At 40.0% G+C, this 13105-nt stretch overlaps 1 protein-coding gene and 1 pseudogene across 1 annotated transcript; one reads left to right on the plus strand and one right to left on the minus strand.

The window, feature by feature from the left end:
* On the plus strand, positions 959 to 1805 carry ORYCUNV1R-PS1514 (vomeronasal 1 receptor oryCunV1R-ps1514 pseudogene; annotated as a pseudogene).
* ORYCUNV1R1583 (vomeronasal 1 receptor oryCunV1R1583) lies at positions 8750 to 9691 on the minus strand. Its single transcript, NM_001167270.1, is given in 1 exon segment — positions 8750 to 9691. A coding segment is annotated over 1 exon segment (942 nt).
* Between the last annotated feature and the right edge of the window lie 3414 nt (positions 9692 to 13105).

Genomic DNA, 13105 nt, shown 5'->3' on the forward strand with positions numbered 1-13105 from the left:
GCTTTCACTTGTATCTTTTGGAAATCCCCCTCATGCACACCTAGTTAATGTGGTGCAGCTCAGTGGGAAGAGGACTAGGAGAGATCTCTCTATCTTGATATGAGCTGCCAGCACAGCCTAGCATCCAGCAGACACATGGCCTCCTTGTCAGCCCCTCATAACAGGCTGGGCATTTTCTGCTCCCCTCTGTGTGAGCCCTGTTTGTCTCCAGGGTCAATGAAAAGAAAGAGCCTCTGCAAAACACTCTGCAGTCTCTTTCTTTTGTAAAGATTTTTTATTTATTTGAAAGAGTTAAAGGGAGAGAAGGAGAAGCAGAGAGACAGAGAGAGAGAGATCTTCCATCCAATGGTTCTCTCCCCAGGTGGCTGCAATGGCCGCAGCTAAGCCAAACCAAAGCCAGGAGCCGGGAGCTTCTTGATGGTCTCCCACATGGCTGCAGGGGTTCAATGACTTGGACCATATTCTGCTGCTTTCCCAAGGCTTCTGCAGAGAGCTGGATCACAGTGGAGCAGCCAGCACTGGCCCACCACTGAATTCTCTTAAGTGACATAGCTACAAGCTTTTCGTCATTCTTGGTAATTAGCAAAAAAAAAAAAAAAAAAAGATTTGGAAAAAAAGAGGTCTCAGCTCCCCAGAGTGACATGGTCCTGACCTCTGTTGGTGATATGATGATGGTGGCTCCGAGGGGAGGGAAGCAATCGACCCAAATTTGGGATCCTGGCGTCTGGCTCTCACCCTCCCCATGATGCTGCCTGCGGGAACCTTCATCCTGAGCCCATCGTCCTCCAACAGGGTGAGCTGGGGAGACTTTCTTTCTTTTGTGAGAGATTTATTTATTTGAAAGAGCAACATGGATGAGGGAAAGTAAAAGTGAGGGAGATAGAGGAAAAGAGAACGAGAGATTGAAATCCTATACACTGGTTCACTCCCCAAGTGGCTGCACCACCAGGACTGGATCAGCTCAAACCAGCAGCAAGGAACTCTGTGTCTCCCACATGGGTGCAGAGATCCAAGTCTGTTGCTTTCCCAGGTGCATTTAGTAGGGAGCTGGATTGGAAGCAGAGCAGCTGGGACTCAAACCAGCACCCTGATATGGGAAGCTGCCATCGCAAACCACCTGACAGTAGGCAACTCTGAAGGAATCCTCCAGACAATGACGGCTTTGGGGTTGAGGCCTTTCCTCAGTGATGCTGGATGCAAATTTATTTTCCACATTCACAGGTCAGGCCAGGGTGTGTCCATTGGTACAACCCACCTCTTAAGTATCTTCCAGGCAATCTCCATCAGCCCCATAAGCTCCAGCTGGACAAAGCTTAAAATGCCAGTCCCAAGTAAACTGGTTTCGCTGTTCTCTTCTGCTGGACTCTATATACTGGTAAAAGTCATTTTTCCTACGTGTGTACTGGCAGATGGCCAAACACAAATATCACAATGGCACAGGACATGCAGTACTGTTCTAGGGTAGGCAGTGTTTCTCCATGCAGCCTTGCTGTCACTTTCTGATGTTCTGTGTTTGGGTCTCATGCTCTGGGCCAGCGGCTTCATGGTTTTCATTCTGTACAAGCACAAGTGGTGAGTCCAACATATCCATAGGAGTCTCTCCCCTAAATCCTTCCCTGTTTCCAGAGCTTCCCACAACATCCTTACACCAAATCCTGCATTTTTCAAGTTTGGATTACTCTTCTTGATAATCCCAGGAGTTTGCTGATGAACACTTCACACTTACTCAGTGCCTGTTTCCCAGCTGCCTGCCCCGTTGTTCACATGACTGTGACTCCTATGTACTCGGCTTTTGCCCTGTCTGAACAAGGATTTCAGAATTTCCTAAATTAATCATGAATATGTAAATTGTCTATTTTTGCCCATTTTTGTTCGGTCATCAATGGACACATTCCTACAGTGCTGAAAGGCTCAATATGCAACAATCATAGTATGGGCGAGTGACGAACAAGACAAAGTGAACTTTGTCCCAATAATCAATAACTCATAAGAGCAGTTGTAAATAAACTATGATGGTAATTATTATGTAAATGTATATATCATTGCAACTTCATGAATGCCTGTAGTACTGTAGTTTGAATTCTATCCAATAAAAAAATTCCATCCTGTAGATTATAGTGGAATTTTTGCATAGTTTTCAATATGGAATATTGAAATGAAAGTTTGCAATATGCAGAAATGAACTCAGCTTGGAATTGTTGAAAAGGAGACAGTAACCATATATGAGATGACCATTTGAGAAAACAGAGAAAACTTCACTTTTATGAAATTTACTTGAAATGGTGGAGAAATAGCCATTTGGAGGTGAAGAGTTATTAATTCATTCTCTTTATCTGGAGATGATGACAGATAGATTTCCAAAGAAGCAAAATGATTATTTTCCAGTTTTAGATGACATTTTCATACATTATGCCTGTATTTGCATTAAAGCTGATGCAACATTTTGCTATAGTTATTATAGTTTCTACATATTATACTTATTATAGTTTCTATATTTTTTCAAAAAACAAAAGAATTAGTTTGACACAATGGGCATATGAAGAATATAAGAGTTGAAAAAAGTGTAAATTACCCTGATTTACTTACTACTCATTATACACATTTATTAAAATAAACACAGTACCCCATAAGTATGTACAATTTATAAGTGCTAGTCAAAAAGTATCTTTACACATTTTAATGAGATAGAAACACTCACCTTATTTGATCATTACCCATGGAATGTAGACATCAAATTATTACAAGGCACCCCATAAATTTATACAATTAAAATAATTTATACATAAAAATAACATATTTTAGTTGATAAAAGGCACTAAGAAATATTAATCAGATATTAGATCACAAAGCAAGATGAAAAATATTTTAATCAGTGACATTATATTTGCTATCAAGCAATATTAGAAGTTTTTACATTTGGAAATACAAAAATAATACTTATTACAGTCATAGCAAACTATTTTAAAGTCTATCATATTTATATAACAATGCTGGCTATGCAATTGGTTAAAATTACCTAGAATGTGTTTTTCTTTTTTTTTAGTTTTTGTTTTTTTTTAACTTTTATTTAATGAATATAAATTTCCAAAGTACAGAATATTGATTACAATGGCTTCCCCCCAATAACGTCCCTCCAACCGGCAACCCTCCCCTTATCCACTCCCTCTCCCCTTCCATTCACATCAAGATTCATCTTTGATTCTCTTTATATACAGAAGATCAGTTTAGCATACATTAAGTAAAGATTTGAACAGTTTGCTCCCACACAGAAACATAAAGTGAAAAATACTGTTTGAGTACTAGTTATAGCATTAAATCTCAATGTGTTTTTCATTATAAAACATTATTCCTAATATTTTAGCCATATGCATATATCCTAAACATTAAATATAATCAGACAATATTACTGAAACAGAAATGATTAGTCTAATTATGACTAGTATAAAAATGTATGTAATTGGGATTCAATTTGCCAGTGTATTGTGTGATTGTCTTTACATCTCCCTATTTTTCTGATTCTATCTTCTCATACACTCTTAAGATATTTTTAAATGTCTGCATTTTTATTTTCACAGTTTCATACACACCATCTCGACTTTTCACCTTAAAATTACTTTTTAAGCTAATGACAGTACAAAGGTGCTGAATACCTTTAACTTTTATCTTGAGGATACAAGAATATCACAACACTACTAATCCATTGATCTTTCTGTTTTTTAATTGATGACATGGATTTCAGAATATTTTCAAGATGCATACACATGCACTCTCTATGGAATTTCACAAACTCAACATACCTCTGACAACAGCTTTTAGATAAAAAGCAGACTACTGTTCGATGCTTCCATCCATGTGCCTGCTCCCAGTCTCTGTTATTCAGACAACGAACAGCATAAATCACTGTCATCGGTTTTGCACTTTATATAAAAGCAACCATACAACATGAACTCTTCTGCTTTCCTTTTCTATATGTTTGTGAATGTATCTGCAGTATTACACATCACTGTGGGTCATTAGCAATGCTGTATAGTATTCCATTTTATAAATATATGGTAATAATTCCATTCTTGATGTCCATGTGAGTAGTTTTCAGCTTGGGGCTATTATGAACAGTACTGGTATGTAAATTCTAGACCTATGTTTTAGTGATACAAGTATGAATTTGTATGTGTGTGTGCATGTGTGTGTAGAGTAGGGGAATAGTTTGGACATAGGTTTATGTTGGTGAAGAATTCTTTTAAAATATAAAACAGTTTCCAAAGGGTTTGTGCGATTTTTACAAGCCTCAGCCATGCGTTAGATCATTGGTTTATTCGCATCTTTGTCAACACTTGGTATAGTCCATCATTTTCATTTTAGCCTTCTGGGTAGTGGGTGCTGATACTGGTTAGTTGTTTTGCTTGTATTTCTCTGATTACTAAGGAAGTTGTGTATCCTTTCCCTTGTTTAGTAGACATTGGGTGCTGTGTTTTGGATGTGACATGGGTGTCCATTCTCATTGGAAGTGTGGTCCTCAGCATGGTGGTGTTGACAGGTACAATGAAAGATTTAAGAGGTGAGGCTTAGTGGGAGACCCTTAAGTCATTGAAGGCTTGAGGTAGTTCTCATGTGACCCCTTTGTAGTTCTCATGGGTGGGCATCCATAAAAGAAATATGCCTGCTCCCTCTCCCTCTTTCTGCCTCCTGCACTGGGATGTGAGGTGCTCAGTTCTGCACACACTCCTGCCATTGCCTTGCTTCATGGGGCGTTGCAGCCAAGGGACAGCCCTCACCAAACCTGTGCTTTTCTGTTTGGGGTTTCAGCCTCCAAAACTGTGAGCTAAATAAACATCTTTGCTTATGAGTGTGGCTTTCTCAGTTATTTTGCTATGGCAATAAAAAGCTGACAAATGCATTTGATAAGACCTTTTTTTTTTAAGTAGCCATTAGTCCATGATGCCAACTTTATTTCCTCTCACGTGGGCTGTCTGTGGGCTGTTTCTTTTTGAATTCTCTATGCAGAATATGAAACCTTTTTTGTTCTGTCCCTCTCTCAAGAATTTTTTTTTAATGCAATCTTAATTTTTTTCATGTGTGCCTTCACAGCCCATGATTTTTGATGTCTCTAAGAAATCTTTTCCTATCCTAAAGCCAAAGAAATACTATCATCCCTTGTTGCTAAACATCATTACCAGTTACATTTTATTATCACTACATTCAGAGACAATTTTTCCGTGGGTTGTGGTTCCTACCTTTTCCATCAAGCTAAGAAACTTCCACTGATGCTGGAGGTGTTATGTTATACTATCTCTCAGTTTCTCTCAGCGACTCCTGCCTCACCCACGTTATCAACATCTCATTTCTGGAGTTGATTTTTCCACAAAGTCTCTAGCCATTCCCTGTGCTAATTCCTGCCTCCCTCACGCTTAAGCAATCATGTTCCACACACCAATATCAGTATTAATTTCTATGGACCTTTATTCAGATTTATTGATTGATTGAAGGGCAGAGTTGCAGAGAGAGAGTGTGAGAGACAGAGAGAATCTTCCATCCACTGATTCACTCCCCAAATGACTGCAAAGTCCAGGGCTGGTGGAGGCTGAAGCCAGGAGCCAGGAGCTTCTCCCAGGTCTCCCAGATGGGTGCAGAGGCCCAAGCACTTGGGCCACTCTCTGCTAATTTCCCAGGCCATTAGCAGGGACCTGGATTGGAAGTGGAGCAGCCAGGACTCAAACCAGGGCCCATATGGGATGCTGGCATTGCAGACAGCAGCTTAACCCACTATGTCAGAACCCCGGCCCCCAGTGGGCCTTTCTGATCCTGGGATCACTTATGCCCATATTTCAAAGGGAGTAACACCACGGTGCTAGGAGAAAACCCTCCATAGTTTTCTCAAGCTTTTTTTCCCCCAACACCCTGTATAAACTTCTCTTCCAGGCTACCTTTTCAAGCTGTTTGCTTGTTTCAATAACAAGAGATTTGGAAGATATAATAGATCTGCTCACCAAAGCAATGGGCAGATTAATGACCTGACCAGTGTAAGAAAGAGAATGCCTCCTCTGAGACTAAGACTGTGCAGGTCTAATTACAACCCACTATTGAAGACTATGAGTTTCTTAGGCTCCACGCTTTTCAGCCATGATCCAAATCTACCATGTGCATCATCTGCTGGGGCCTCTTTGCATCACTTCCATGGAACTTGGTGGAGCAAGGGAAGCAGATGTGCCCATGAAGCTCTTGAGTTGATCATGCCACAAAGAACATCTTTCTCAGCCCCCACACATGAAACAGACAGGCAGACTTGTTGACTTGGGAAATGGGGTAAAATCTACAGTGCCTCACATTGCAGGGAAACCTTGGTGACTGTTGTGATGCTGACAGATACATGACAACTGATAGCATTGGGTAAAGGAAAGCTAATGTGACCATGTGTATGTGTGTGTGGGGGGGGGTGTTTCATGATTCTTAATGGATTCACCAACTTGCTAGAATTCTTACAACATGGTATATACTGATTAATGTCTTATACTCTTATGCTTCTCCATTCAATAAGTACCAGAGGGAATTATCCCAAAGTCTAGCTTGATAAATGTTAGGTAGACAAACTCCACTGCCACTTGCAACTAGATAGCAGGGTGGGAGTTAGCATAAGTCCCACCAACTTCTAGGTTTTCTAAGTTTTCACTATGTATTAACATCCCCTCGGCTGATTTTTAGCTGTTTTTATTAGCTTCTTTTTTTTTTAGCTTAACACTCCATTAGTTGGTGAGCTGGAAACCTCAGCCTCAGAAGCCCTGAGATGCAATCATCTCAGTGTAAGTAAAGGTGGCAGATAAAACCTAAAACAATTTAAAGTCTGTTTTCCACTGAAGGTTCATTGGGGTTGTGTACAATGCTCAAAGATCCATCTAACAGCAAAAAAAAATTCCTGTTTCTCTCACTCTCAGTTGCCAAAGAGGAAGCCCAAGGCCCTTACTGGGCTCCAAAGGTTTTGATGATGATACAAGTCCCTTTGATTGACTTTTTCCATTTGGAGTCAAAGGGCTATTGGCCTCTTCCTGAAACCCCTTTGGGATTTGGCTTGTGTTGGACACAGCTACCATGTAAATTGCTTTTTAAAAGTGTGGATTAGCTGGGTACTGAGGTACTGTCGAAAATGATGTGTGACCCATACAGGCCTGGGGACTGTCCAGTCTGACTTTCCCATTCTGATATGGTCACCCTGGGCTCCACAGCTAGCAAGAAACAAAGGGCCCCAAAAGTTTTGTTTGCCAAGTAGAAATCACATATTTAAGAATGAATGCTGGCTAGCTGAAGCAAATCTTGGCTCAGCAAGAGTAAGTTAAAACTCTTCTCTGTTGGTTGTGACTTTGTTGGTCCATTATGCTGTATGAAGCAAAGCTGCCAGCTATATGAAGCCCTCAATTCTCCAAGAGTCCCCAGAATTCATGTCCTTGGTTCACTGATGGTTCAGCTAAACTGTATCCTAATAGTTAAAACTAGGCTGGTCTGGAAGCCTTACCTTGGTCTCAGCGACCCAGAACTGAGAGCAGACAGGATTGCTCTGTTCAGTGGTCAGACTCCAGATCTGGGACTATTGAACATGTTAGAGCTGTTTAACCTGTGCTTGGACTTCTATAGATTGGAGTCCTGGCTGCTCCACTTCCAATCCAGCTCCCTGCTAATATGCCTGGGAAAGCAGTGGAAGATGGCCCAGGTAAGTGGGCCCCTGCACCTACATGGAAGACCCAGAAGAATTTCCTGGGTCCTGGCTTTGGATCAACCCAGATCCAGCCATTGCAGCCATTTTGGAAATGGATAAAAGACCTCTCTCTCTCTCTCTTCCTTTCTCTTTCTGTAACTTTACCTCTCACAAAAAAATTTACTGCATATGGGTGAAATGATCATTTTTCCATTCAATTGTTGTTTATAGCCATTGTCGGTATTCCCACTAAGCTAGTTAAACTTATTCTTGTTAAACTAAACTTGTTAAACTTATTCTGTGAATTAAGCCTTTTTACTGTAATTTTATTTTAAAATATTTCAAAAACTAAAAAGAAAGGGAGAAAGAAGAAAGGTGTGAGGGGAAGAGAAGGAGGGAATGTAATTTTTTCAAGATTGATTGATTATTTGAAAGGCAGAGTTACAGAGAGGGAGAGGGAGAGGCAGAGAGAGGTCTTCCATCCACTGGTTCGCTCCCCAATGGCCAAAATGGCCAGGGCTTGGCCAGGCTCAAACCAGGAGCCAGAAGCTTCATCTGGGTCTCCCACATGGGTACAGGGGCCCAAGCACTTGGACCATCTGTTGCCTTCCCAGGTGCATTAGCAGGGAGCTGAATCAGAAGTGGAGTGGTAGGAGCTCAGACCAGAACCCATAAGGGATGCCTGCGCTCAAGGCAATGGCTTAACCTGCTACATCACGGAGCCAGGACTTGAACTGGTGCCCTACAGGTGGCAGTTCAACCTGCTATGCCACAGTGTCAGCCCCCAGCATGTAACTCAATGTCTTATCAAGTGAATCTTCTCAACATCTGCAGATTGCTTTAACACATCTTGTTTTATTATTATATAGACTCCACATTTCTCTACTGAGGGCATTAATAACATTTAAGTTCCAAAGATTTCCTTAGGATGCCATTTACAATCACCATTTGATTGTTTATTGGAGAGCAGAGCCTTTCTCACCACTCAGTGGTATTGTGACTGTTTCATAAATGAGCTTAGGAGGAGCATGTATGAATAACACGTGAGAATACGCAGATACGCACAATTTAAGTATTTCTCTTAAGTTTGGGTAATTTTATATTCTTGATCCAGGCAAGGGAGAACCTAGATGCACTGGAGACCCGGCTCATGAGGATAAAGGGGCTGACCATTGGGAAACATGCAGCAATGAGTGTAGAGGCATTCACCAGCCAAAAATTTGGCTTATTTAAGAAAGCAAAACACCCATGAAAGACGGAGGAAAGAGTGTAAGAAGACACAAAAGTGCTCACCAGAACGAGGGTGTTTTGAGTGGCTCTGGTCTCAGGAGCTGATTTGCAAGAAACACTGGTCCTGTGAATGTGTTGGACCTGCTGTCTGTGCCTGTGCAAGATAAATATCATGGAGCTACTGGCCCACAACATAAGCATCAGGCAGAAAACATCAGGAAATAATAACAAAATTGTATACAGTAAGTATTCTATGACATTGCTATGATCTTCAGCATAACAGAATCCATAATCTCTCCTTGTGATATTTTTATTGCTCCATTGACCAGTCATTTTCATCGGCACCATAATATTTAGCATCATGTGCAGGATCCAGCAGAGGATATTGGAGTGGTCCATGTACTTCAGAGCTTTTGCTTTAAACTCTGCATACCTGGAGTTCCTGGGATTGATTATGATCACCTGGAAGACACTCAAAAGGGAGGTGGTGTTGATGGAGACACCCCTGCCCACTCTGTGGACATAGAAAACAAGTTTGCACTCAACATCACTGAGGGAAAAATTCATCCCAAAAGCTGCCATCGTTTGGAGTACTCCTTTAGAGAGGATGACCAAGGAGTTGGCTATTGTCAGGTGTCTGAAAATTACACCCGTGGACCTTACCCTATACCCAGTGAGGTAAAGGAAGAGATAATGGTAGAGAAGATAGAAATTTCCCAGAATTCCAACAGCAGTCTGTAATAAGTAGACCATTCCTACTATAAAATCTCTGGAGAACATTCTGTAAGTTTGAGTGACTGGAATTTTTTTTTCAAAGCCAGAGGACCTTGTATAGAAAAACGAGGCATAGGCTACATGTATCATGTCAACTTAAATTCATTATTCTCCATGTACACTAGTTCCCACTTAGAAATAATGTGTTTTTTTTTTCATTAGTGGGCTTCCAAGAATTGAACATATGGGTAGACTTTAAAGAATACTTATAATGTACAAATCACTGAGGATACACCTGTAGCTATTCCATTATTCTTCATTATCCTGTGAGTTTGGTACTACCGTAATATTCATTCAAAGGGGAGAAGCACTGAGGCAGAGAAGAGTTAATGTTCACACCATGTTTCAGGGTAAAGTAAGGACTTGAACCTGGAAGTACAACTGAAAAAATGGCATGCATTTAAATATCATGCTATAGAACAAAGCTAGTTAGCTGCTTTCTAACTCATTTTACATTTATTTAGTTATTTTCATACATTGTCTTTTTTTGAGATTGGGGTCATTTTGTTTTATGATCATAGTTGTAGCTATTTTTAATGTATTTTTAGACCATTATCAATTCTGAAGAAAGCATTAGAGCTCTTAGTAAAATACAGATGAATGCATGAATGTGCTACAGGAGAAGCTGGACTCACGTGAATGCATATTTCATCCAATATTAGAATGGCTGCATGATACTGCAGGGCCAAAAGTGTTAGCTCGTCCACCCTGCCTTTCACCTAACACAGGCATTAACCTGATACAGGTTCTGTAAAGAAGGAAAGCTTAAATTACCTCTTCTAGCCCTGAATATGTGAATTCTTTCAAGCCAGGAAAGACGATAAAAGCAATCTTAAAACCTCACCAGTGTGCATCTCAGTAGAGTTGGAGAAGTGGCAGTGGATTGTCTTTTGCTTTATTGAATGTGGCAGACACGCTGTAGTAGAAAACCAAAAATGGCATGAAATTGGCTGTAAGACACAGAGACTTATTTTCTTTATTATTCTCATAAGAAAACTTATGTATTTATAAAATGGTTTCCTGTGTCAAGTATTTGTGCATCCAGAGCTAATTTATAAACTATTCTTGTAGTATCTTGTTATTTTGAAAGCTTTATATAATGAGTTCTGGAAATATGATCAATAACCCCAATGAAACAAACAGAAAAGAATGGCTATAGAAGAACTCAGTTTTTTTATTCCAAGAATAAAATAGCATATATTACAGAAATTATTGGATATTAACTGTGGGACATTAAACATTAATGTGGGATAAAATGTTGTAGGATAAAAATTGTTACTTCTAATTTTCGAATCTATACTTATCCATGAACACCTCAATTAAGTAAACTAGTAGCCATTGGGAAACACTTGTGAAATATATTAAAATATAGACACATGCACAACAGAACTAGTGAATACTTTATAAGTTGAAATTATAGAGTCTGAGATCAATATTAGAATATTTTAAAGTAGGGGAAATATCACAGGATACATTTGAGCCTAACAGCTGTTGTCCTCACACCCATTGTTATAAAGTTCTGTTTTCCCACGTGGGCACCGATTCAAGTTCCCCCTGCTCCACTTCCGATTCAGCTCCCTGCTATGGCCTTGGAAAGCAGTGGAAGATGGCCCAAGTGCTTGGGTCTCTGCACCTGCCTGGGAGACACAGAAGAAGCACCCTGGCTCCTGTCTTCAGATCGGTGCAGTTCAGGCTGTTGTGGTCATTTGGGGAATGAACCAGTGGATGCAAGACCTTTCTCTCTGTCTCTCTCTGCCTCCCTGTAACTCTGCCTTTCAAATAAATAAATAAATCTTTAAAAGAAAAAAGTATAGTGATACTTTCCACTGTACCTCCCTCTTCCTTCCTTTCCTGTTTTAATTTTTATGACACACTTCAATTTACTTTATAATCAAGCCCAGAAGAATTTTTGCTCCTTGTGATCATTTACCCACACTGTTAATCGGTTTTCCTTCCTCACAGACAGAAACAGAAAACTGACCTGACTCCTCAGTGGGAGGACAGTCGCCGAGTGTGGTGGTCACAACAGCCAGCTTCATGTGGGAGAGAGGCAATCAGGCCCCAAGATATGTTCCTGTGATTCTATGACCTCACCTTCCCCTCAGATTTGCAATTATCATTTCTCCTATAGCAGCAATGAGAATGCAAGTGTGGGATGCAGAGAATATTCATCAACAATGTTTTCTTCGTTGCTAGTTACCAGAAACAATCATGAATTCCAAGTGAGTATCTCTCAAGAGACCGCTTGAGTGTTTGGGATGGGACTGTTTCTTCCTGGATCCCTGGTGGGAGACCGGGGCTGACACAGAAGGCGGCATGTCCTGTTACCTGGCAGATCAGCAGCTGCTGGTGGAGCACCTGAGGCTCACTGGGTTCTCTGATCTCCTGAGAAGTTCTCCCCAGTTCCTTCCAATTTTCAGACCACTGAGATAACCCATCATTTAAGTTATGAGTATCAACACCCTTGACAAGGACTTTCCACAGGGTACAATTAAGGAGAAGATCTCGATGACAATAATTTACATAGGAACCATGGGACTCTTTTGCTCCATTCAATGCTAAAGGATTTGGAGGTCTAGATGATGTGTAAAATTATTAAGAAAATATACTTTCTCAATATTGAGCAACAGGAATCTAAAGAGAACAATATCCACGAGAGGGAAGCTATATAAGCCCTTTACAAATAAAGTCACCAGGCACAGATAAACCAGCAGTTTCTAGAATTCCTTTAACCATCAGATAAACCAGTTACTTCCTCAGGCCAAGGTAGCTGAATAGTCATTTTTCTACACCTAACTTTTGCTGAGTTTTCAGTAATGAGGACTGACTTCTTTTGTAACTAATCAAGATACATAAAAATTCAGTTCAAATTAATCTTTTTCCCTATAAAATAATATGCAGCTTGATCCTTCCCTACTAACTTGTGCATCCCATATCCAAGTCAGTGATTAGAGACATGATGGTGAATAGATACACTTTACTACACACATACAAATACACATATTTATACTACAATGCAAATGTGTGCACAGCATGCACTCAAATACAAACATATGAACTTACTTAATTGCACACACATTTCTATACTTAAATCACACTCATCTCCTCACCAAGTACAATCACACACTCATATTTAAACACACTCACTATTAAATGTAGTCACACATACTAGCACATGCCTAATCCCATTCATAAAAATTGTATTCATAATCAGAACCCATATATGCACCTTGACAATGCTGTTATGTGTGGAAGATCAGTAGTAACTCCTGACCACTGGTTGTCTGAAAGATGGGACATGCTTTACCTATTTCAAGACAGACATAGAAAACAAAGAAACAGAAACCAATTTAGTAATGAAATATTTAAACAATAGATTATACATACTCTGTTCTTGGTTCAATATCTCCATAAATATTT

Source organism: Oryctolagus cuniculus, chromosome 18 (genome assembly GCF_964237555.1).
Source record: "Oryctolagus cuniculus chromosome 18, mOryCun1.1, whole genome shotgun sequence".
Taxonomy (NCBI): Eukaryota; Metazoa; Chordata; class Mammalia; order Lagomorpha; family Leporidae; genus Oryctolagus; species Oryctolagus cuniculus.